We start from the raw sequence: 27655 nt of genomic DNA, 5'->3' as shown, positions 1-27655 counted from the left end.
AGTTTCCTAAGATTGCCAGACATCACTTTAACTATAGATGCCTATAATTTTTTTTCCCCTGCTCATTCTTATTGATCTCTGAGTGTTTTACATCACTGGGATTCATCCCAGTGCTGGACAATAAAGAGTAGCTGTTTGATAAACACCTCTCCCCTCCCCAAAGCAGATTTTGTGATCTCCAGAGCTATGTTTTCGCCAGGGAACCAGGGCGAATATCGAAAAGTCAGCTGCTGGAACATATCTGAAAACACACCCCAACTCAACATCACCAGAGTTAAAGATCGGTACTATCAACATAAGAAGTCTGAATGGCAAAGAAATGGTGCTAGCTGAGGAATTAGATAAGTACCAGATTGACATAACAGGGGTGACTGAAATAAAAAAGACAAAAACTGGTGAGATCTTTCTGAGTAATAAATACAAAATGTTATATTCAGGCAATGACAATCAAGGAAAAGGAGTAGCAGCCATAGTATTCAACACAAAATACGAGGCTAATCGTCTTGAATGGCAGGCAGTCAAGTAGAGTAATGTGGGCAAATATAAGAATGGGGAATTGGACAATGAGACTTATTTGTGCCTATGGTCCCGCAGAAGGTTCTACTAAGGTAGAAGTGGAGGAATTTTTTGAGGCTTTAGAAAAAGCAACTGACACAATGAAAAAGGAAAAGTTGGTCCTTGTTGGGGATCTAAAAAGCAGAGTAGATGATTGTGACACATACAAAAATATTTTGGGAAAATTTGGAGAAAAGAGCAAAGCTAATAATAATGGCAAATATCTGTTGGATTTCTGCTCAGGACATAGACTGGTTATTACTAACACCATGTTCCAACATAAAAATGTGCACAAATTCACATGGAGAGAAGTGGCTAGGAATAAGAAAAATCTCATTGACTATGTTATTGTTGATAGTGATGATTTCTCCCTGGTGCAGGACACCAGAGTGTACAGAGGATTTGAAATTGGAAATGATCACTATTTAGTCTTGAGCAGGATAAAATTGAATTTCATATTGAAAAGAATAACATGTCAGAAAGTTTTAAAGTGAACAAATGTTGAGCAGCTCTCAGATGTGAACTGTAGACTAAAATACACAAAGATTATTGAAGAAAAAATGAAAGAGTTTGAGAACAGGAATCAAACCTTGGAGATTCGGTGGCAAGCCTTGAAGAAAGCCCTGATTGACTCAGCTAAAGAGGCATGTGGTGAAGTTGTCTGCAAGGATAGAAAAATTAGAGCTCCATGGTGGACACAGGAAGTTAAAGAGGCAGTGAAGGTAAAGAAGAAAGCATATCAAAAGTTCCTGTCAAATAAGTCAGCTTGTGCTCTTAGAGAATACAGAGACAAATGCAAGAATGCTAAACACTGTGTAAAACTAGCTAAACAAAAAGTCATGGGAGGACTTTAGCAAGAATATAGAAAATAAATATCAAGAAGGTCGCAAAATATTCTGGAGGTTGTTGAAGAAGCTTAGGAATGGAGGAAAGAGTGCTGTAAAAGGTGTTAGAGATGATAAAGGTGACATGAAAACGGAAGAAAAAGATATCCTTGAAGTATGGAGTAATTACTTTGAAAAACTGCTAAATGAAACAAGCAGTGATGATAGCACAGTGGTAAAAAACACTGACCAGGCATGCAGTCAGGAATACATATCCATACTTGAAGTAGAAAAAGCCATCAAAGGCTTAAAATGTGGAAAGGCAGCAGGAGCGGATGATATTCGACCAGAAATGCTGAAGTATGGTGGTGTAAAAGTCTTACAGTGGCTGCACTGCATGGTTCAGAAAGCCTGGACAGAGGCAAGAATTCCCGATGATTGGAGTAGAACTCTCATGGTACCCATATATACAAAGGGAAATAAAATTGCATGTGAGAATTACAGAGGTATTTCCCTACTAAGTGTTCCTGGCAAGATCTATGCAAGTATACTTGAGAAATGATTGAGAAGAATTGTGGAAGAAAAGCTTTTTGAAGAACAAGCTGGATTCAGGCCAAATAGAGGCTGTCAGTATCAGATCTTCACTTTACGACAAATAGTCGAGAAAGCATGGGAATGTAACAAAGATCTGTATTTAAGTTTTGTCAATTTGGAAAAGGCATATGACAAGGTGCCAAGAGAGAAGCTATTCAGTATGCTACAGTTATATGGTGTCAATGAGGCATTATATCAAGCAATACTTAGTCTTTATTTGAGTTGTAAGTCAGCAGTTAGAATTGAAGGAAGTACAGGAAGATGGTTTAATGTTAAATCTGGTGTGAGACAAGGATGTACGTTATCCCCTCTGTTATTCATTATCTATATTGATCACATTATGAAGGAAAGTGGTATTAAACATGATATGAAAATTGGAGATGTTAATGTCAGCTCTTTGCTTTATGTGGATGATGTTATACTTCTAAATAAATTCCCTACAAGTCTGCAATATTCCCTGACTAAATTGAATAACTGTTGTAATAGATATGGTATGAAGGTCAGCGATAAAAAGACAAAGACAATGAAAATAGGCAGAATCATTGAAAATGTCAACTGTGTTGTGAATGGAGAACCTCTGGAACAAGTAAAACATTTCAGCTATTTAGGCACGATTTTTAGTGAAGATTTTAAATTCAGTATAGAAATAGACAACAGAATCAGCAAAGCTGGTATTGTGGGAAGTCAATTGAATAAATTCATATGGAATAAGAGAGAAGTTAGTTGGAACACTAATTAGCTGTATACAAGACAGTGTTTAAACCAGTTTTAACTTATGGATCTGAGAGCTGGGTCAGAAGTAAAACAATTGACCAAAGACTAGAGACTGCAGATATGAGAGTCCTGTGAAAGATTATAGGCGTGAACAGATGGCATCAATGGCAATATCATATTAAAAACGAGGATATTAGGAAAGAACTTGACATTGTCAGCATCAAGGAATGCGTTAGCAGAGCTAATCTCAGGTGGTATGGTCACTTAAATAGAATTGGAGAGAAAAGATTAGCAAAACAAGTGTTCTCTGCCAGGTTGGCAGGAGAATGACCAAGATGTGGGTGGATTGATACGGTACAAAGTACCTTAGATGATAGAAATATAAGATCTGATAATGTTGGAGTCTTGACAAGTAACAGACTGATTTGGAGGAAAATTGTAGATAGGAAGTTAGTAATGATGTAATTTTTTCATGTAGTACTATCATATCCTGTACACCCCATGAGGGTACATGGCAGGAATTTGATGATGATGAGAGCTACATTGTAATAATTTCCTTAAATTACATGAAAAAGCTTATGATACCTGATCAGTTAGCTGGAAAATTGAAGCTTAATTTATGATATTAAAATAATATTGTGTTAAGTTTGAAAGTTGAGAAAAGTTTTTTAGCATGCAATTGTACACCTAAGAATTTTATTTTATTAAGAGGATTTAGGATACTAAATGTTTTCAAAGTTTGTTTATAATGGCAGAAAATAAATTGTATGCTTTTTTTTTTCCCACATAGGCAATTCAAGACATAAGTGTTAGAAGTGAAAACATAGCAAAAAAAGTGGTATTATTGATAAAAAAAAACAATAATAAATGGTCTTGTATCACTTAAATTCATGAATTTTTTTTTTTTTTTTATAGACTCATAAACATACTAATACATAGGTAGTTAACATATTTACTTCAACTCTGGTATGCAGGGTAAAAATTAGCCATAGCATTAACAAAAGCTTATCATTTGACCACATCCAGGAATAAACATGTGACTCATATAATAGGCAACTGTGGTAGAGTACATGTAGGCTAATATCTGACAAGTGAGATATTTGCCTGACTGGTAAGCCAGCACAAAATTTTTCAAGCTGCTGATAGGATTAATAAACCATCAGTGCTAATACATGAATGTATGGTCAGATGGCAAATATACCAGTTGTTTATAAATTGGATGCATTAGAGGCAAAAGAAGAATGAGGCATCACTTGAAAATTTGGTTTAGGACTGAGGAATGAAGCAGGAGAAAGGATGTTGGAATTTTAAGTTGAGAACAGATGCTTTATTGCAAACACTTGCTTTCAACAACATAAAAGAAGATTGTACACATGGACTTCACCTAATGGAGAATACAGAAATTAGATAGATTATATTGTTGCCAGCAGAAGGTGGAATGTTATCCAAGCAGCAAAAACTACCTGGTGCAGACTTTGGGACAGATCATGAATTATTGATAGCCAAAGTTAAATTGAAATTAAGGGCTAAGAAGAAACAAAAGGACAGTATCAGATTTGATTTAAATGCTATAAATGAAGCATTTAAAGTAGATGTCAGAAAGAAATTAAAAAGTTTGGAGAAAACAGGAAGAGAATTAGAAGAACTAATTGGATGTCCTCATGGAGAACACGGGAGTATCCGAGGAAGTTAAGTTTGTTTGCAGTCAAGAAAGGGGTAAGAGCTAGGTTTTTCTCCCAGAGAGCAGTGAGTAAGTGGAATGGTTGCCTTTAGGGGTAGTGAGTGCATCTAGTGTGAATGAATTTAAGGGAAGGTATGATAACTGGTTTGGGTGATTTATAGCCTCCCTCACTGTGTCCTTGACTCCCTGGAGGTCTTAGATGATAATAATAACTATGGGAAGAAATAACGTACAGTCATGGAAGCAACAAAGAAGACACTAAATAAAGCAACAAGAAAGAAAGATTGTAAATGGTTGTCAGAAGAAGCTATTCAAGTAGTGGAAGAAAGAAGAAAATTAAACTTTAGAGAAACAAAGAAAGGGTTAGATAACTGAGTGCAGATTTCCAAAGACAGGCTAGGAAAGATAAGGAAAAACATCTAAACAAAAGGTGCAAGGAAATTGAAGAAAGCAATATGATGAGTAGAACAAGGGTCTGTTTAGAAAAATAAATGTTACAGGGAAATTTATCCCTATATTAGGAGTTATAAAAGTATTAAAAAGGATGGAAAGAGTATGTGGAGGATTTGTACATATAATAATATTGAAAGAGAATTTTTTGAGGAACCCATGATAATGAAAAGTGAAGTGATATCAGCAATGGAACAGTTGCCAAAAGGAAAAGCTCCTGAAGCTGATGGTGTGTCAGTAGAATTATTGAGAACAATTGGGGATGATGTAGTGAATATATTGACTGAAATTTGTCAACAGGTTTGGAAGAAAATATACTGGCCTAGAGACTGGAAAACATCGGTATTCATCCCAGAAAAAAAAAAAAAAAAAAATCAAATCCCATTGATTGTGAGAAGTATAAGAACCATTGTTTTAATTTCACATGCAAGTCAAGTTATGCAGAAAGTGATCCAGAAAAGGTTGGAGACATATGTGAATAGAGAAATGCCACAAGAACAGGCAGTCTTTAGGAGAGGTAGAGGAATTAGAGACCAAATATCAAACATGAGATGGATAATGGAAAGAACCAGAGAATTTCAGAAGGAAGTATTCATCTGTTTTATTGATTATAATAAAGTGTTTGATTGTGTGGATCATAAGATACTGTGTATTGTAATGAGATCAATAGGAATACCTGAACATCTAATTCTTTTGATAAGAGAGCTATATGACAACCATGAAGCTTCAGTACAAACAGTCTTTGGAGAAACAGACAGTGTTTGAATGGAAAAAGGGGTGTGACAGGGTTGTATAATGTCGCCCTACCTTTTTAATATTTATAATGAATATATTATGAGTGGTTGATTTAGACAAAGATTCAGCTGGAATTAAGATTGCTGGCAGAAAAATGAATAATTTAAGATATGCAGATGATACAACCTTCTTACAGAAACTAAGGAAGATCTAGAATGATTGATTCTATTGGTTAAGATGAAAGTAATAAAGCCAGGCCTAATTTAAACATCAACATAACAGAAAAACAGTGATGGCCTGTCTATTCCCAGTGATGGCCTCTGGCAATTTAGATGCATTTATGATTAAGGGAGATAAAATAGAGGTGGTTGAAAGTTATGATTTACTGGGGTCCAGAATACTAAATGATGATAAATGTAAAGATGAAATTAAAAGGACAGTCATGGGGGGGGGGGGGGGGAAAGCTATGTTAAACCTGACAAAAATTTGAAAGATCGAGGTGTAAGACCACGAAAGTTAGAATTGTCAAAGCAGTGGTATTTCCAGTAGTGATGTATGAATGTGAAAGCTGGATTATTAAGAAGAAAGAAAGCGAATTGATTCATTTGAATTATGGGTGTGGAGGAGACTATTAAAAGTCCCATGGACTGCAAGAATGACCAATAAGGTGTTAGAGAATATAAAGACAGAATGCTCCTTGCAGGCAATGATCGCTAAACAGAAGTTGATATACTTTGGACACGTTATGTGAGCTGATGAATCATTGGAAAAGGCAGTTATGTTGGGAAGATTGATGGGATGAGAAGACAACAAAAGAGTTGGATGGACAACATAAAAGGACTTACCAACTTGATTATTAGAAGGACAACATAGAAGAACTTGCCAATTACTGAAAGGAAGGATAAGAGGCCGAGTGGAATGAATAGCCTTTGTTCGCAGCATCACCAAGAGTCGAAAACGACTGGATGGGACATAATAACAACAGAGGCAAAAACAAAAGTGCATCACAGAAACATTAGTATTTCTATCAAGAAAAGACCTAAGCATATCATGGATTCTGGATAGATCCTTGGCATTTATTTGAAACATTTTGCTATCTAAGATAAACTGAATAACAAATGGTTATTCAGTGTGAGGATAAAACAGTTGATGCTGAGTATTGAATGAGATTCTGGTATTATCCTTATTTTTACAATGAGAAATACATTTATCATCATGTTATTATGTTTCAGTTTAAAGTTTATTCATAATTTTTTCTAGATATTTCTTCTGAGTAAAGTAAAGGTTTGCTTTCTTTATAAGTAATTATTTTTTTAATCACATTTCATATAGGAGCATTAAATAATTGGTAATTTTTGTGCTTTCTAGCTTGAGAAGACAGTATCCTCCATTTTCTTTAGCTGAGCTTCAACTTTGGATTGACGCAGGACGCATAGATGTCACACAACCTATTGATTTAACAGCTTTGTGCATATCACATCGCTTTAAAATGGATCCTCTAGAGAGACACTTTGGAGTTCATCTAACAGATGAGGTAGGATGAACCAATTAGTATAAATGAATGATTAACATAAAGCATAAGAAATTCCTACGACTTTAAGTAATTTTACTACAATATTAAATAAAGTCATTCTTGGATAGTGGTAATGCAAATTTTCAAGAAAAATTTTGTCATCATCATCATTGGCTTAATAACCCTTTGAGAGTCCTAGTTTTCCTCAGAAGCTTCTGCCACTCTTCTTTATTTTTTGCCTTAGTCATCCAATTGCATTTTCCCCAATAGTTTTAGTGTCTTCTGTCGCATCATCCTCTCATCTAGTTCTTGGTCTTCCTCTAGATCTATTACCCCCTGAGTTAGAGAGAAAAACTTTCTTTACTGGTCTTAGGTCTTCCATTATTAAATGTCCAACCCATTGCAGGCAACCAATTTGTATGAATGTAATAATATCTGGTTCTGTAAACAAATGATACAGTTCATTATTATACCTTGTTCTCCATTCATTATTCACTTTAACTGGTCCTGATATAGTTCGTAGTATTTTTCTTTTGAAAATACTTAGTTGTCTTATATCCTGTTTGTTTATGCTTGATGTTTCCAATGCGTATACCGATACAGATCGAATTAAGGTTTTATAAATCCTAATTTTACTTTAGAGAGTCTTGATTTTATATGTCTTAAAAGTTCATGATAACATCTATTTGCTACAGATATTCTTTTTCTAATCTCAAGGTTTGTATCGTTGTCATGACTGATCATGGAATCTAAATATATAAAGTTTTCCACATGTTAAAATTTATAATTTCAAGTTGTTATATAACCTAATAAATTCATGTTATTATTACTGAGGCTTGAAACCATGTATTTAGTCTTTTTTTCATTAATCTTTAGGCCCATTCTTTTTGCTGAGTTTTCCAGGGAGATGAATACCTCTACCAAAGCCTTCTGTGTTCTAGCAATAATATCGATGTCATCAGCATATGCCAATACCTGGATTGACTTCTAATAAACTGTATTTGTTCTCTGTATTCCGGAGTCCTTTAAAGTCCTCTCTAACGCTATATTAAACAACAGCAAGCTAATGCATCTCCTTGCCTTAGACCATTTGTTGTTTCAAATTCTTCTGACAAATCAGATTGAATTTTAATATGACATATAGTGGATTTCATTGTCATCTGGACTAATCAAATTAGTTTAGTTGGGATATTCAGTCCATCATTGCCAAAAATAACTGTTGCCTTCAATAGTGTCTTATGCAGATTTAAAGTCTATAAATAAATGATGAGTAGTTATATTGTATTCATGTGTTTTTTGCAATATTTGTCCATCATGAATATTTGCTCTGTTGTTGACCTATTTGGTCAAAATCCACATTGATAGCTTCCTATTTTTTTTTTTTTTTCAGTATATTTGGACAGTCTATTATATAAGATATTAGAGAAAACTTTATATATTCTATTTAATCCCTCTATAAATAGCACATTCCTCAAACAAATTCTTGAGTCATTAACTCATATGTTTGAGGCATTCTCTTCTTCCTCCTTTCAATAGTTCTGCCTACATATTATCTGGTCCAGGAGCTTTACCATTCCTTAATTTAGACATTGCTACTTGTGCTTCCTCCAATATCACTATTATCTAAAATTGTTTCTTTAGATAAACGATTTTTATGATGTCTCTGCCATCTGAACAATATATTTTCTTTATTGTTTATTATTATTATTATTTGACACCTCCAGGGAGTCCAAGGACTCATCGAGGGAGGGCATCTTCTCCACAACTCCTTCTCCACAATTCAATTACCAACTGACCGCAACTACACCAATGGCATCTATTGTCAACCACCACTGGTATTTCCACAGACAATCGCAAACATCCATGCCCATGGTGGGATTTGAACCCGCAGCCTTTTGGCTGGAGAGCGGATACGCTATCCACTTGGTCAACCAGGCCAGCAAACAATCACAAACATTCATGGCTCCTGGAGGATTCAAACCCCCAGCCTCTTGGCTGGAGAGCAAATATGCAAACCACTCAGCCAACCAGGCTGGTTATTGTATCACCATTTTTATTCTTGCATATTGTCAGTCTAGGCTTAAATTCTTTTCTAGTTTTATTTCTCTCTCCATAGAACATCTCGACTTCATTCTTAGTTTTTAAATCCTCCAGCTCTTCCATCTTATGGTTTATGTAATCTCTCTTTTTTCTTCTATGTACCTTTTTCCCCCAATTTATGTAGCTTATTTGCATATTCAGATACAATTTTAGACTCCTTATATTTGTCAGTCAAATTTTTGTACTTTAGTGCCTTGAACTATTCTAGCATTAGAAATCCTGGCGCATATTAGAGATAATACTAAATAATGATCTGAGTCGATGTTAGCACCTCTATGTTCTTACGTCCATCAGGCTGGAGACATGTATCTTGTCAATTAGGACATAGTCTATCTAGTTAAAATATAGTTTATCTGGTGAGCTCCAAGTAGCTAAATGTGTATCTTTATGTTTGAACAAAGTGGATCCTATTACCATATTTCTAGATGCAGCAAAGTTAATAAGTCATTTTCTGTTATCATTAGTTATATTATGTAGTTCACTCATACCTATAATTGGATAATATTCATCTACTTTTCCTATTTGTGCATTTGCATCTCCAGTGATGATTTTTATGTCATGTCTCGGGCATTTATCATATAACTTGGCCAGAGCATCATAAAAACTATCTTCTTCATTTTCATCTTTTTCTTCAGTAGGTGTGTGTATATTAATGATACTATAGTTAAAAAATTTTCCTCTTATTCTTAACCAGCAAAGTCTTTCGCTTATTGCTTTAAAGTTTAAAACAAGGTGTTTAACCTTCTTGTTAACAATAAAGCCTATAAAATATTATACAGTCCTTTTTTTTTTTCAATAATACCCCCCCCCCTTTCCATCTTATTTCCTGTAAACAGGAAATAAGATGAGTATATTGTAGGGTTTAAGTTCATCCAGGAGCATCATCAAGGCTTTACAATGATAAAACATTCAAAGTTCTAATAATCATATCTTTAATTCATTTAGCAGGTCATTGTCCTTTAATCAGTCTGGCTTTTACTTCTTTGGATTTCTTAACAAGGTTTTTTTATTTTAGGGAATGGAGTTGTCGGCACCAAGCCCAACCCCCATCTTGGAGAACAAGGCCTCCATATTTATGACCCCTGGAGGCAGGATGGTCTGGCTATATCTTCTGACACTGGGTTTCATTTGATCACCTTTTACAATTCGTATGAACTCAGTGTGGGACTATTCTAATTCCTGGTCACTACAGGGAAAAAATTTTATGCAATGCTATTTTATTCGATGAATCTAGAGTAGGGATTATCATGTCTGATTTGCATATTTATTAACTTCTAACTGTGCAATTGCCAGTTAATGGAAGTTTTAGTATTTTAAACAGTTTTTATCTACTTATACTAAAGAGTATGTTTCCATTTGCTTGTTTGTGTTGGAAAAGAAGGAGGGAAAGATATGTTCTTAGTTATAATGAATGGATATTTTTAAATAATATAAACCTATGCACAAAAGGTAGTTTGAGGTGTCCTAACCCTTGGAGAAAATATGAGTAAGGCTGTTCCAAAGAACTGTTTAAAATGACAGAGAAGAATGAAAATAAGATTGAAGTTGAACCATATATGGATGTCAAACAGTAATGGCCCATATTTTTATATGTTGAGAGGAAGTGGAGGAATAATGGTTATCACTTTGATAGCACAGCATGCAGAAAATACTTATAGAAAATTCATAATGCAGAAATAGAGCATCTGTGAGAAATGATTGGAGGATATCTGTGAGAAGAGTTATCTGCTAAGAAATCTGAAAGAGATCTGAATATTATCAGAGGTTAGGGACTGTGTTTTTGCAACTTTAGTTTAGTGAATTTCAACACTTTGGCAATGTCAAAATTCACTAGATTATTTTCATCCCACTGGAGAATCCCACTGCCTAACAATAATAGACAAAATCCATGAGAGAAGACTGCGATGGTTTGGCCATGTGACCAGAATGGGAACAGAAAGATTACCAGCTAAAGTCCTGAATACAACGATGGAAGGTAAAAGATCCAAAGGGCGGCCCAGAATTAGATGGCTAGACAAAATAAAAGAGGATCTGAAAACCAAATCAGAACAAGCGACACCAAACTGGACAGAATTGTTCGTACTCTCCATGGACAGACAGAAGTGGAAAGAGTTCATTTGGCCTCATCATCATCCACATAGATGATGGAAGAGAAGAAGAAGACTGGAGAATAGTAAGGTGATGTGTGTTATTTGTTATAGATTTTTAAGCTTGTCACTTGAGCACTGTAATATCTGCAAATGAAGAGGAATGGAATATACTGTCATTAGCAGTATTATGGATGGGTTTCAGGTTAGTAAGAAAAAGTCATACAGGAGGAACATAATGTGCAGGAGGAAGAACGTGGGTGAAAACACAGTCCTGGTGTTCTAGCATTGATAGAAAAATCCAAAGAGAGGAAACCATCCACTATGATGGGCAGTGAATGACCAGAGGGGAAACCAGCAATTCAGTTTCAAAGGGCAGAAGGTAGACTATATGATGAAAGCTTGTTGAAAGGGCTTCTGTACCACTCTTTATTCTCACTTGCACTGCGTGTATGAATAAAGAGTAGCACAGATGCCCAGAAAAAGCTAGCATCTAGTCAGCTGTTACTTACTCTGCCTGGTCATGCTTGGAGAGAATCTTATATAGCAGCTTTCAATGAGCACTATCAAGGTTATCTTTAGCGAAGGAGTTAGGGTTTTCTCCTGTATGGTGGGCATCATGTCGAAGACCTTTATTTCTGTCGTATGTTCCTGCATAATAGATTTTCTCAGTATTTCATTACTATGAAACTTAGCATAACAAATAATAGTAATTTGTACACTGTGGTTAAAATAAAGTCTCCAAAAAACTATCAGAAAATTTTATAACATATCAAAAATCTGACAAAATAATATAATTTTGTAAGGAAAAAAACCATTCCACATTGACTATACCAACATCTGAAGTCTCAATACTAACAATAGTGATGTGTACACTGCCACTTACAGGCATCCAAACCTTATCTCTTAGTCATCATTGAACCTTGGCTAACATCCATTACAATTACAGCTTACTTTAGCTTTCCATATTACATCATGCATGCTGCCTTTCATAAGAGTGGAGCATGTGCTTTTGTTAGGGTTGATAATCCATGCTAGTGGTTATCAGACCTGGAATCTCTTTTATATAATTTGTTTGGCTCAAGATTTCTTTGACTTTATTTGCTGCCTTTTACCATTCTTCGAATTCCAATGCCTATACTGACCTTTCTGATTATTTATTTCTGAAAGTTGATTGTATACAGTCTAATTACCCAAACAGTGAATTAATCTTCCTTCGAGACTTCAGAGACCAAATTGGAAGGGAAGTAGAATCATTTGCTGTTATTAATGACAGCAAAGGTGTCGATTGGTAGAGCCTCTGCTACTAATGGCTCACTAAAAGTTAAGCAAGTTTGAGTGCAGTTAGTAGTTGGAAGGGAATCAATCGTTTGATGCTGTTAGCACACTCTCCCTCGATGAGTCTTTGGACTCCCTGGAGATGTCTAATATCCTGAATACCACATAGTTTTCATCATTCTCCAACACCCTGGACCTTTTCTGTAGCTTGCTCTTCAAACACCCTGGCAATGTTAGCTGCCCTCTTGGCAATTCTGATCATAATCTTCTCTCTCTCTCTCTCTCTCTTTCTTTTGCACGTTGTCCAATTTCAGCTTAATATCCTGTGGTGTTATAGTTCTAATTCATTATTCAAAGCTCATTCTAATTCCAATTAGAATGAGCTTTGGTATTTCTGTGCTTCTTTCCATGGTCTGGTTATTGTTTCGGTTATTTGATGGGAGCAAGTACTTGCTCCCATCAAATAACTGAAAGTATTCTTGCCAGAATGAGTGCCTTTATTTTCCACTCCACTCAAAAAATCCCTGCTTCACCCATCCAAGCCTTTATTCTCCAACAGATGTGCCAAAGTAGTTCAAGACAAAAATTCTGCATGGCTGAAACTCTAGCTTCTCACTCAGCTTACACTGTAGTTTCTAATAACCGTAAAAAAAAAAAAAAATTAAAAAAAAATCAACAAATCCAAAGCAGATTTTATGAGCACCAAATGCTAAGCTTGCCTTCTGGTCTCTTCTCAAGGCTGTTTGCTATAACTTTTTCCCTACCATGTTTCTACCTCTCTCTCATCCTGATGGTATGATGGTAACATCTAAAAACAAGACAGATCTCTTGATATCAGTCTTTTCCTCCACCTCTCGTTTAGATGACCAAAGTGAAACTCTTCTCACTCTTCCATGAACTATCCACTGTATGTCTCTTGTGATCTTTCATAGAAGGACATGAGAAAAATATTCAATAACATGGATACTAATAATAATTCTGGTCTAGATAGTATCCCTCGAGTTGTACTAAAAACTTCTTATATCCTAAATCAAAAAGAACAAATTATTACAATTTGATGAAACACATGAGTTAAATGGTTTTAAGATATATTCTTTCTTGTGGTTATATCAGTTGCTTTAATATCATTTTTGTTCCAGGTGTTTATCAGAACTTTTCAGCCCCCCCCCTCCATACAAGTCAGCAATCAAATTGTTATCCTGTTACCCTCACCTCAATGCTCTCAAAAGTGATTGAACAAGGTCATCAACAGCTGGCTTCTTCCTTGCCTATCTAGAGACTCATCAGTTAATCAGCAATCACCAGTATGGATTCCACCAATCTTGTTTCAACACAGGCTGTGGAAAGATTTGGAGTAATTTGTGTGGTTCCTCTTGATATTTCCAAGGTATTTGATAGTGTTTTACATTGAGGTCTTCTTACCTAGCTATCATCTTATGGTCTTCCTCCTGTCCTTCATGATTGGATTTGCCAGTTTCCTCTCAGGTCATTCATTATTGTCATGGCAGATTGCTTTTTCTCATCACATTTCTTTGCTGACGCTGAGTTACCTCAGGTTCTGTAATCTCACTTCTGCTCTTCCTCCTATACAGGGGGGGGGTCTAGTCAAGGAAAAACTTGCACGAACGTAAATTGCTTGAGCTCCAGGAGACTGAATTGTTTCTCTAAATCTAACATAGGAATGACTTTCATATCACGGCATTTTTTGAGAAAGGCAATCCGTGTGCGAAGCTTACCTTGTAAAACCGATAATTTTCTTAATTTTCGTGTTTGTATAGTGAGTTCTTCCCTGTGAAGGATAATAAGTCTAATCTTAAGAGGTACCTGTGGCATAGTAAATTAATAATAGAACACGTATAGACCACAGTAATAACTTTAATTAAATAAAGGTACAAATATTTCATACTGAAAGTAACAGTACATCCTCAGTGTAGAACAAACAGTTAAAAGGAATGGAATGCAAAGTACAGAACAATCGGTGGATCACCAAATAAATTGTTGCCATGTGCCAGAAGATTAATTACTAAAATATTATTAAATAATTCTTTAAAAATAATAAAATTTATTGATGGTTGCATAAAATAAGAGTCTCCCAAACTTTTGGGGGAGAGAGAGAGAGAGAGTCATTTCGATTTAAATTCTGCCGATGTAAGAGGGCTTTGTAACTTTCTTTAAACATCCTCTGGTTCTTTGTCTACAAGTGTCTATCGAAAACCTACTTTTACTGGAAGATGCATTCATCAAAAGTCTGCTCATCACATCTCTCAGAAAATTGGCATTATCAAATCTTTAATTAATAGAGCACATAAAGTGTGCTCCTCTCCATTAAGCTTAACAAGAACTTTTCACTGTAAAAAAGTTAATAGAATCTAATGGTTACAACCCCAATCAAATCCAGCAGATAATTGACTCCTATGTTCCAACACCTCAAGATTCTTCAATAGACTGCAGAGTTCCAATCCCTTTACATTTCAGGCATCTCAGAACCTATAAGCAGAATTTTGAAGAAGTATCATCTTATTCCCACATATTTTCCTATCAACAAAATTTCTCACTTGTTGCCATCTACAAAAGACAAACTGTCACCTCTATCATTAGCTGGTGTTTACCAAATACCATGTGAATGCAATGTATCTTATTTTGGACAAACAGGCCGTTCTGTGGAAAAAGAATGAAGGAACATCAATATTATATCGAATACATGAAACCTCATAAGTCTGGTCTAGCACAACATAGCATTGACACTAATCATAATATTCAGTGGGATAAAGCTTGTCTTCTCCACAGATGCAGGTATAAATATGAACGCCTTTTTAAAGAAAGTTGCAAAGCCCACTTTCATCGTCTGAATTTAAATCGAAATGACTGTCTCTCTCTCCCAAAAGTTTGGGAGACTAATTTTATGCAACCATCAATGAATTTATTATTTTTAAAGAATTATTTAATAATATTTTAGTAATTAATCTTCTGGCATGCAGCAACAATTTATTTACTGATCCACCGACTGTTCTGTACTTTGTATTCCATTCCTTTTAACTGTTTGTTCTACATTGAGGATGTACTGTTACTTTCAGTAAGAAAGTAACAGTACATCATTAATTAAAGTTATTACTATGGTCTTATACGTGTTCTGTTATTAATTTAGTATGCCACAGGTACCTTTTAAGATTAAACCATAACATTTAAACATTTTTCATCTACCATCCAAAAACTGTTCACAAACATCCATGCTGCTGTGGGACGTTATCCTATATACTCTTGGTAAGACCACATCTAGACTACTGTTTGCAGATATGGTTGCCTGGATTGTTCCAGGCAAATGGGAATACAGTAGAACAGGTTCAGTGGTGTGTAACCAATTTGATAACTAGCTTACAGTACACATATTAGGAATTGCATGTATTAGAAGAGATTGAGGAATTTGGTCTTTAAAATTTGAGGAAAGACAGAGGAGAGCAGATATGATACTAACATAGGAAATTAGTAAAGGGCTTTTACAATATAAATACAAGTGAAAACTTGTAGTCATCCCTGGGAGCTGACTTATAGTTTGGTTAGGATGCATGTGTAGGATGCATCCAGTTTTTTCCATGTTGGGTAGTGAGTGTGTGGAATGTGCTATTGTGTAATGTTGTGAATACATCTTTGGTTACAACCTTCAAAAAGATATAAAGCCCTCCTTCAGTGAGTCTTGAGCTCCTCAGAGCCACCATGATAATCTATACAAATGATGGTCTCACACTTTACACGGTTGTGAGACCATCATCTGTTTTTTGGAGAATCAGGGTGGTTTTGAAATCCTTGTTTGATTTCTGAAACAGCATTTCAAGATTATCTCCATTCACAGTACTTAATATGCTATGGTTTTACAACCCTTTGTGAGTGATTTTTATATAAAGAAGCTAACTATGCTTAGCATAAAAAAAAACAAAATAGAAATAAATTAGCAAGATAAGATATGTCAGATTCAATTTTAATGATCATTTATACACCAGAAAAATGTGGGAATCAAATTCCAGAAAGAAGGAAGAAATTTAGGAAAGATATAATTAGGGGAAAAAAAATTATCTTTAATATTTTGGTGGGAAAAGTTTGCAACATCTTTCAGACTATGCTAGACGGTACCTGTTAAGTATAAAGAGTCAAGAACTATGCTTTTCAATCTTCTAAATATTTTGCTTACTATTATTTTTTTGGACTGAAGCCTCTTCTAGTAAGCTTCAGTCCAAGAATAATTTTGGACTCAAGATTATGCTAAAATATATAAATATCATGAAATATAGATATTTAAGAGGTGGACATGACTATTAGTAAATTAAACATGAAAGTCACTTATGGATATAAATATTTAATATGAGCAGAATTTTCGGCTATCAGTTTCATTTCAAGACCATTTTCATTGCACAATTAAGGAGACAAAATAGAATAACAGTTGTTTGTATTAGAGCATGTTGTGATACATATTAAAGGAAAGAGGAGAACTTGATCTGAAACTATTAGAAAACAAGAAAAAGACACCAAAATTATTATCAGTTAATAAATTATTTAACAGAATTGGAAAGGTTTTAGACTAATTTCTGTTTAGGTTTGGATGTTGAATAGCAGCTTCATAGCTTAACTTTATACAATCTTTCTAATAAATATTGATTTTATGTAAAACTTTATAGTCTTATTCCAGTGAATTCTGTGTCTAGTAGATATGGCATGATTGACAACACCTGAATTATTAGAATCATGGAGCTGGATATAATCTTGATATTCTTCTAGATGTATATTTGAGCAGACCAACCTGTCCACCCATAAAAAGAATTTAGTAAGGAACCACATAATAAGAGATTATGTAAATTCTGGATAGGAAAGAGGAGGATATTTATTCTTAGAAGAGTTGTAAGAATGAATTTGGTTTGCAAATCAGATTGAGGCATGAGGGTTAATCTGGTGTAGAGGTCTCTTGAGCTTCTCACACACCTTTTATATATGGAATTCCTTTCATGACTAGAAACTTCTTTTAACCACATTACCGGCCAGGATGTATATATATGTCCACATTTCCATGGATGCGAAGTGCATATTAAAATTGTAATACCATTGATATTACATTGAAATTTATGATGGATACGAAGCTTTTGAGGGTGCATATTTAATCTTTAATGGCTGGTAAGATGGTTAAACAGGGACAGAAGCTGAAGTTAATTTGGTGATAATGTTTGAATTGTAGCAATTAAAAATGAAAGTAGCTCTAATGAAGTAGTTCTGTTTTCAGAAGAAAGTCAGTGGAACATAAAATATGGGCATGATGCACTAAAGTTTTGATGATGCATGACTTCTGAGATGGATGATGATAAACTGCATCAGTGTATCTCCATGTACTTTCTGTATATGAAAGTACACATAAGAAATGTACTTGTATATGTATAAATATATACAGAATATATACTTCTTTCTGTATACTGAAAACTGAAGACTGCTTTTAGGTTATCTTTAGATGAGAACATCCAGGAAAGTGTGTATTGGGAGAGGAGGAGGGGTTATTCAAGTGATTCAGTCCTTGGATGGATTGACTTACTTTTGTAAAGAAAAACATGGAGCTCAGATAAAGAAGCGTTCCAGACTGAAAATGCTATTGACATACCAAAGCTGTACAGAAGGCTCGGAGAAGACTGGGATAAGTATATGCTGTTCTAAATGTTCCATCTAAGGCTAAGGTGGGAGATACATGTAAATCCACTGCTGTTCCTACAAATGAATTGTATTGTTTAATTTAACAGGAAAAGTATCCTGCATTTATAGTGAGTCAAATAGTTTTACACTATTTGGAGGGAAATCCTTACATAATAACTAATATATCTGTAAGAAGGATATTCATAAAGAGTGAAACTACATTAAAACTCATTAAAAGATTTGTTGATAACAAAATAATCCATAACTCAAATTCTTGAAACTTTCTATGCTTTTAATTGTGTAAAAGAATTTAAGTGTGTTGGAGAATTTCCAGCAAATGAGGAGAGAAATTTTGACAAATGTTTTAAATTTGTAAGTTACACTTTAATAGATCTTAAAGGAACATTTTCTTTATGGTTCTTTGGAAGACCACAATGTCTCTGATGTCTGGCATGATGAATTGAATTTTGTTGATTGTATCTTGATCCCAAGATTGTATTTCATCTAGAAGGTTATTTGTGATTGTGTAGAGTTTCTTGGAAGATGCATTGGTCATGATCATGAAGCAAAATGTTAAGCATCCTGAAGTAATTGTTAACATTTTACAGAGACCTATTATCTCTGGAGATGCATTATGGGAATGTAACAAGGATGAGTATTTAAGTTTTGTAGATCTAGAAAAGGCACATGATAAGTTGCCAAGAGCTGTTTAAATGCAACAATTCTATGATGTAAATAGAATATTATATATTGAGCAATACATAGTCTCTGAGTTGTCAGTCAGCATTATAATTGAAGGAGGTATGGGAAGATGGTTTGATGTAAAATGAGGTGGAGACAAGGGTCATACATTATGTTCACTGTTATTATCATCTATATGGATCATACTATGAAGTTGCACTCTCAACTCTCTACTTTATTCAGATGTTGTTATATGCTTAAATAATTCCATACAAGTCTTCACCATTCTGTAACTACGTTTAATAACTCCTGTAACAAATTTGCTGTAACAAACTAATAGTTAGTGAAGATGGCAAATTAAATATGGAAGTACACAACAGAATTAGCAAAACTGGTATGGTAGTGAGTGAATTGAATAAATTTATATGGAATTAGAGAGAAATCAGTTTAAACACTAAACTAGCTGTATACAAGGTGGTGTTCAAACCAGTTTTAACTTTGCATCTGAGAGCTGGGTTAGAAAGGGCCGAAGACCACAGATATGGGAGTTCTGAGAAAAAATAAGAGCATGAACTGGTGGCATCATCAGAATCATATTAAAAATGAAGATATTAGAAAGGATCTTGACATTTGTTGGCATTCATGCATGTTTGATCAGAGCTAATCTCAGGTGGTATGGTCATTTAAATAGAATGGCAGATGAAAACATTTGCAGAAAAAAAAAGGCATCTTTTTGATGGCAAAAAAATAATGTAGAAGAAGACCAAGATTTAGGCAGATTGATGCAGTAAGAAGTGTCTTAGAAAGCCGTTATATATGTTCTGATGATATTGGAGTCCCGACAGATAACAGACTAATTTTGAGGAAAATTGCTGTTACAAAGTTACTAATAATGTAAATTTGTATATAGTACTATCATGCACCCCTTTGCATCCCTGGAAGGTACATATTACATATCAAGAATTTGATGATAAATATACTCATTCTGTATCATGTATTATAGGAAATTCAGTCACTCAGAGCTCAGTCTGAATGATTGTGTGTTAAGGCTTTAGGGGGAAACATTAGTTTGGATGTTTAATGGAGTATTAACAGCACTAAGAAAAGGTTAAAAACTACTTTAATTCCAATATTTTGTCTCAGTCACTTAGACATCTTTAGGGAGTGCAAACTAACACACACAGCATATGTGCACATGCACACACAAAGGCAACACAATACTAAATGAAACATATGGATATAATACTCAAGTCCTATCTAGGTTGTTAGTTGGGATCTCTGAGGATTAATGTTTCTCAAATTTTGGGAAGATTTTTGCATATATTTAACTATGCTTGATTTCTGAGAGCAGCTACAGATTCCAAAAACAGTCTTTCTGTTTTAAATTTACTTTGATGGAGCATGCTGGTTTTTCCAGCAGATCTTATGCATGGTGTCCAATGCATGATCCACAAGACAAGATTGACCATAGTCATGATTGCGGATGTATTTGTGCTCATCCATGCAATGGTGGATGTACTTTATATACCTTATATATAACAGGGTACTTTATATACCCTGTTATATATAAGGTAATTGAGAGTGAAGGAATCTGTTCGTTAATGGAACAGATGAGGGTAACAAGTTTCAGGTATGGCTTAAAAACTGTGCAGGGAGTGTATTTTTTCAAGGACTTGGCTATTTTTCGCATATACCCCGAATGTAGAGGATGGTGATGGCATTCCTGAAATCCTTCTGAAGAGATGGACATGGATTGAAGGGAGGATTGATTTTTTGTTTTTTAATTCTGTAGTTACTGTAGCCATTGGATAGGAAGATGTTATGTATATGGTTGAGTTCTGTCAAAAATGGAACAAAGATTGTAGGCTCTGTTGGTTAGTTTTTAATGATGCCTTGTTGAGAGGAATGGTGGTGGTGGTAAAGTTTGTGAATTTATCTGCCTGTGTAAGTGGGTTGTCTGCATACAGTGAAGGAGAGGTTACCATTTGGAAGGCATATAACTAAGGTGTCTAGAAAAGATAGACTATTATTAGTTTCCTTTTCCATTGTAAACTGAAGGTTACAGAGGAGTGAATCTAATGTGTCTGGATCATGAAGCCAAATAGAGAACACATCATCTACATATCTTAGCCAGATAGAAGATTTGAGATGAGCTGAGTCTATGGCTCATTTTTAAAATTTTCCATGTAAAAATTAGCAAGTGGAGGGAACCGCTATAGGAAACCCATAGCAGTTCCCTCTATCTGTTTGTAAATTTGGTCCTTCCAAAAAAAAAAAAAAAATTGAATTTAATGGCTAAGAAAAAAATAAACATGCGCGCGCGCGCGCACACACACACACACACACACACACACACACACACACACACACACTCACACACTCTCTCTCTCTCTCTCTCGATTCTGGTTAATAGGGACACATCAGGACTAGAACATTTTGGCCCAGTTATACAAAGTTTCATATTAATAGTTAAAAAGATATAAAAAGACAAACTAACATTTCATTTCACTGAGCAAAAAATCATTCAAATTAATTGCATTAGCAAAATATGTTCATACTTAAAATTTCCTCATTGTTGATATCAGCAGAGACCTGTTGTCTTTCAGCGTAATCCTGTTAAAACAAAATACATAACACATTAGAAAATACAGTCGGGTCTCTTTTTATGCGGTAGATACGTTCCACAGAAAACAGCATATAGAAAATCGCACAAAAAAGGCCTAAACTTATGTTGAAAAATCAGGGATACGTTCCATAATTTTCTAAAACCACATAAAACCGAAGCAATGAATTAAAATAAACCTAACATCGCATAAAAAAAAGTTTAGGAAAATAAGAATGCCTGAGGTTGTTTTGAAGCTTTATTCATTTAATTTTATTGAAAACTAACATTTTTTTTTTAACATTTTGTCATCAGAATTATCATCGCTTTTAGACAATATTCGGCAACGTTTGCGAACTGGTGCAAAATCACTTTCATCACCAGAAGAGATAGTCAGCGCATCAGATCTGTATGGTAAAGGCAATGGTTCGTCACAAAGAGAATTAGCTTCACCCTCTTTCTGTGCTGATTTTTTTCTTCTGACAATGTAATCAGTGATTAAACTTTGCGATGATGATTTCACAAATTTTTTATACAGCTCGCGATATCCAGACATACAGTTCTTCAGCTCATGTTGGAATTTAAAGGCTCGTTTAGAATATGTGTTATTAACAAGAAAATGATTTTTCAATTTATTGCACAGTTCAAGACCTTCTCGAATTATATTTGCAGTGAGGGGGACAGGTTTTTCTTCCACTTCACTATCGTTTTCTGGATCTTCGATGATATCTAAAGTTAATTGATATCCAATAATAATATCGTCACTTAAGGCATTATCCGCAAGCAATTCGTCTACATCCTTCTGGCTAAATGTATCAAAACCTTCTCCACCAATTTCATGTGCCAATGTAATGATTTCATCTGATAATGTAGATGTTTGCATAGTTGCACTGTTTGCAATACATCCAGGCCAAGCTGCTTTCCAGCAAGCATTTAAAATTTGTGGTCTTATTTCAGCAATGGCAGATGCAACATGATTTAAGCAGTCCAAAATAGAAAATTTTTTACAAACGTTAATTACTGTTATTGATTCATTTTCTAGTTTATCCAATATAAATTGAAAAGTGTGCTTAACGTAATATTTTTTAAAAGTTGCAATTATGCCTTGATCTAATGGCTGAATAATGCTTGTTGTATTGGGTGGAAAAAACACTACCTACACATTTGGATGTTCTAAATGCGGATGACTTGGTGCATTGGCAACAATTAATAAAACTTTAAAATTGAGAGCTTTTTGCTTCATGTATGTTTCCACTTCTGGTACAAAGCAATTATTGAACCATTCAGTAAATACAGCAGTTGTTACTCAGGCCTTTGTATTAGCCATCCAATGTACAGGTAGCTGTTTTAGACCTTTGCCTTTTAGAGCACGTGGTCTTATAAATCGATTTACTAGGAGGGGTTTCAAAATTCGATCTTTTGATGCATTGCTACAAAGTAACAACGTTACTTGATCTTTGCTTCTTTAAGCCCACTTGCTTTTTCCTCAGACTTTGCGATGTAAGTTCGACTAGGCATTTTCTTCCAAAACAATCCTGTTTCATCAGCGTTAAACACTTGATCGGGACAATATCCACCATCTTCGATAATTTTGGCTAACTTCTTGAAAATTTTTGGCTTCTGCTTTATCTGCTGCTGCAACCTCGCCTGTAATCTTCACGTTATGAAGTGCATTCCTTTTTAAAAACCCGGTTTACCATCCTTTGCTAACCCAAAATTCTTTATCAGCCTGGGAAGCAGACGGCTCCAATTGCTTCATCTGTTCATAAAAACCGAAGAGCTTTTTGTTTAATTAAATAACCACTTATAGGAATTCTTCTTTGAGTTAATTCTTCAATCCAAATTACGAGCGCTTGTTCAGTGTTTTCTAATAAAGTATCTCTTGAGTACGATGATAATTTGGCACTTAGTTTTGTGCCAGAAATGACAGATTTTCTTATTGCGACTTCATTCTTTTTAATTGCTCTTATAGTAGATTCGCCTAAATTAAAATGTTTACCAATTGCCGTGGATCCCTCTCCTTTTCTTAAGCGATCTAAAATTGCGATTTTCATTTCCAAAGAAGAGAAATTTCTTTGGCGCTTTTTTCTCCATTGGGCCAAATTTAATTAATTATTCATTATAATAAAAATCAGCTAATTTAACAATTAATTATTAATGAATACATTACAAAATAACCAAGGTGTTCCATGAAAATTTCAGGATTTGTAAAGTGTTTCTGTTCTAGGAAAAATTTGGGAAACGCTGGATTACCCTATTATCGGAATGGATTCTCCTTCTGTTGACATGCGCAGAAGTGTCGAAAGGTCTCGTATCTGTAGGCGTACACCGTATAACTTCAGATCCGCATAAAAAGAGACCCGAGTGTATTTGATATTTAAACATTTAATTTAGATAACTCAAATTTAATATGCTTACATTTTCATCGAGACAACCACCAACCATCTGTTGCTTTAAAATCATGGTGACCCAGCTTCTTAACTTGCTCCTTTGACCCCTTTTTTAACATTGGACTACTGACACACACTCCTTGTCCAGTTATAATGGGTGGCCTCAATGTCAGGATCCTTACCTTCACACTTTCATTTTTAGGATGTTTGTTCTTGTCCATTCTTCTCACAGTTTATCTTGCTGTTGTATCAAGTGCAGTTTTAATTTCAGTACTCCATTTATCACCACCACACCCTGATGACTGATATTGGGCAAACAGTCCTTGATTTGTCTCGTAAGGCAATTTTTTCAGATAGTACAAATCTTTATGTGGCATCTTGGTAAGGATCCAAAATTTTATGAAATTAAAATTAAAAAATTAATTATAATTAAATAAATTTTAATTATAATTTAAATTAAAAATTTTAATTATAAAATTAAAAAAATAACAGTTATCAAAAAACAGCACTGTTTTTTGATAAATATTTTCTGATAAAAATCTACATTTTTTTGATTAAGCATTGGTTCATGAAAGACGACACATACACCCAACTATGCTAGTTAGAAACTGTTCCTCTTAGAAGATAATACACTGTATAAGCTTAGTTGGTGAGAGAGGTGATGTCATTTATCACCTAAAACATGGAGAAACAAAGCTAATGAGTCATAAGCAATGGTTTGGTGCAGTATGACTTTTGCACTTGTGCCAATAAGCTTTAAACCAGCTAACCATTTACAAGCGATTACCTCTGAGGGATAATCTTTTAAGGCATGCATCTCCTGTCCCAAATAAATGGTTTGTTTCCCAAATAGGAGAAGAAAATTCTGGCAATTTTCTTGATTTTTGTGTTTGATTTTTTTAAGGTTTGTCCCAAATAAATTGCTCCCCAATTAGCCAGATTCTGCTGTGTGTGTGTGTGTGTATGTACACACACACACACTAAGTTAGCTTTGCATTAGGAACTCCCACCTGATAATTGCAGATGCCTAGGAACAGATTCCACAAGGTGTTGAACATCCTCCATGTGTAACTTGACCCATGTCTGCACAGCATATCCATCAGTTTACACTCATTCCGTGGAGGAAGATCAGCAGTTCTCACACCCTGTTCTAGCATATCTCCTGCACATATTCAATTGGGTTACAGTCAGGGGAGTTTCAGATCAAGGCAAAGTGGCAAATTTGTTGTCGTGTTCCTCCAACTACTCAGCAGTTGTATGAGTCTGATGACAAGGTGCATTGTCCTGTTGAAAAATGGCACTGTGGTTTGGGATAGACCTCCTGTACACATGGATGGAGATGGTTGGCTAACAGGTCCCTGTAGAATTCATGCTAGGATAAAGCTCTCCAGACCATAACACCACCTTCACTGGCCTGTTGAACCTTAATTGTGCAACCAGGGGATAGGGCTGCTTGCTGTTTATGGCAAATGCAAACCTGGCCATCGTGGTGCTGCAGGAAACAGGACTCATCACTTCAGATGACTTTCTTCCATCTGTCGAGGGTTTATTGCTGACATTCCTTGGCTCATGCAAAGTGTAGTTTGCAATGCCTGGCCATCATCATACCCTTGTTGATTTCTGGCTGTGGAACTCTAGGCAAAGCAAGATACAGTGCATGTGGAATTGACCCACTTTTGTCTTAGTGGGTGAGTAGTGTGACTGTTTCATGTCGTTTTTGAGATACCAGTCATGAGACCCAATGCTCACCTCTAGGATCAACCACTCATTTGCTGACCAATGTGAGCCTTTATGCTGGATGTCCATTCATAGTTGATCCACTTCCGTTACACCCTTAATACAGTGGTATGGAAGCGATCAACAAGTGTGGCTGTTTCCGAAATACTGGCACCTATCCTCTGTCCACAGAGGATAGGTGCCAGCTCTTTCCTCATTACTGACTATGTTTACTGACTATGTGTCCATTTATAGTAGCCATTGAGACTTTGATAACATGTCATACTTTGTTAGCTATTTAGCCCCAACTAACTTTTGAAGACTAATGGACAACTAGTCTTCATCCTTAGGCAATCAGAGGATAGCTGGTCCAAGACCATCAATGATTTTAATTGATATCCCAGGAGGAGAGTATGGCAGACAACTGCCTCCATCTCATGGTCATTAACACTATAAATTATTGTCTGAAATATTGAGTGTAAGTCAGTTTATTGAGTTATTACAGGATAAAAAAAAATCCAACTTTCTGGTAGGAAAAAACCTTATTCTCTTGCCATAGATTGGCTAACTTAGGAAGATCGAAGAAACGTTTAAAAAAAGTTTCTCTAGTTGATCAGGTCTAGTTTTTCATACCACTTTCACTGGCCACAATGTACTCTGGCAGAAAACAAACATGTCTTATATAGAAAAAAAACTGTTACATAAGGAAATTTAAAGAAGCTGCAAACATGCTTAGAATTCCAACACAGTGCAATAAAAACCAAGGCTTAATTCTACACCAAGTTTGGTCAGCTTGGATAAAAAATATACCTCAGTCAGACCTCGGACATTATGATCGTGAACAACAGAACGTGGCATCATCCAGCATTGTTTAAACTTAGCACTGCTTTGAATCTGCATTCTGATTTTTTAATTTTATAAACAGTCAGACAGCTACAACTGTATAGTATGAACTGTTAATTTCTCTTTTTTGTTGTTTTAACTTTCAGTTTCCTTTTACCCCTTAAGATGTAAGTCAAACGACTTACGAAACTTGTCGGGTTTTATTTCTTTATTGTGCTTTTAGCTTAATAAAAAAAAATGTGGTTCAATTACCAGAATATGCCTTATGATATAATTTATAGTCTAACCTAATATAATTTATAGTGGAAATGACATTTTCATCTGCTAATACTAGGCTCCCCAAGGAAAGATCATCCTGTCTTCCTTTGGCAAATAAAAGACATTAGCAGGTTTATTTATTTGGAGCAGTGAAGTAAGACTATTTTTAACCAAAAGACTATTATTAACCAAAAAAGCTATATCTTTAAAACTATACCATTCTTATTATCCTCTGTTTCTAAGACCCTGCACACAGTGTCTTAGAAACATTCAAAAGCATCGTATATGACTTGACATTCTGTCGTTCCATCCTCACCTCACTTAATTTAAACTCTAAAATTTAATTCAGGCTTTTGACCTGTGTTTCTCTTAGACAGATTCTGCATGAGAATGCATGCTTTCTTAAGCATGATATCCATTGTTCACTAACACGAAACGATGCCTTATGAATTTCTAAACCACAGAAACCTCCACTTAAAATTATATATTTAGTTTAATCCTTTATCCAAATGTAAGAAAACAAAGTTTGCGCCTGAAGTATCTTCAGGACTGGGACAACTCGTGGCAAAGGTGGACTGACTTCACATCACTTGCCTTAGTATCCCATAATGCAAAGCACATCTCCTTGTGGACATGTATGATGCTATGCATTATGGGAAGGGTCACTACCTAGACCGGTTTCGACCTTATTGAGGCCTCTTCAGTGGGAGCCAGACCCAGAGGTGATACCAAGGTTGAAGCAATGCAGAAGTCATATTTCCATATATGAGTTGCTGAAAGATGTCACACCTTATTGTTAAATTACTCTGGATTAGAGAAAGATGTTGGAAGTTTTTTCACTTGGTTTATAAATTATATATTTAGTTTAATCCTTTATCGAAGTGTAAGCAAAGTACTAAGGCAAGTGATGTGAAGTCAGTCCACCTTTGCCATGAGTTGCCCCAGTTCCCGAAGATACTTCAGGCACAAACTT

The 27655-nt window shown here is 35.1% G+C and overlaps 1 protein-coding gene across 1 annotated transcript in view; it reads left to right on the top strand.

Moving 5' to 3' along the window:
* Positions 1–27655, top strand: part of mRpL15 (mitochondrial ribosomal protein L15) — an 84941-nt gene that overhangs the window by 33550 nt on the left and 23736 nt on the right. Inside the window, exon 3 of the mRNA XM_090401890.1 lies at positions 6922–7087. Coding sequence (XP_090258016.1) covers positions 6922–7087 — 166 coding nt within the window. The remainder of the gene's footprint in view (positions 1–6921; positions 7088–27655) is intronic.

Source organism: Typopeltis vanoorti, chromosome 12 (assembly GCF_054136105.1).
Source record: "Typopeltis vanoorti isolate ZY-2024b chromosome 12, IOZ_Tvanoo_1.0, whole genome shotgun sequence".
Classification (NCBI taxonomy): Eukaryota; Metazoa; Arthropoda; class Arachnida; order Uropygi; family Thelyphonidae; genus Typopeltis; species Typopeltis vanoorti.
The sequence above is the reverse complement of the archived record's forward strand: the minus strand, read 5'-3'. Positions and strand labels throughout refer to the sequence as shown.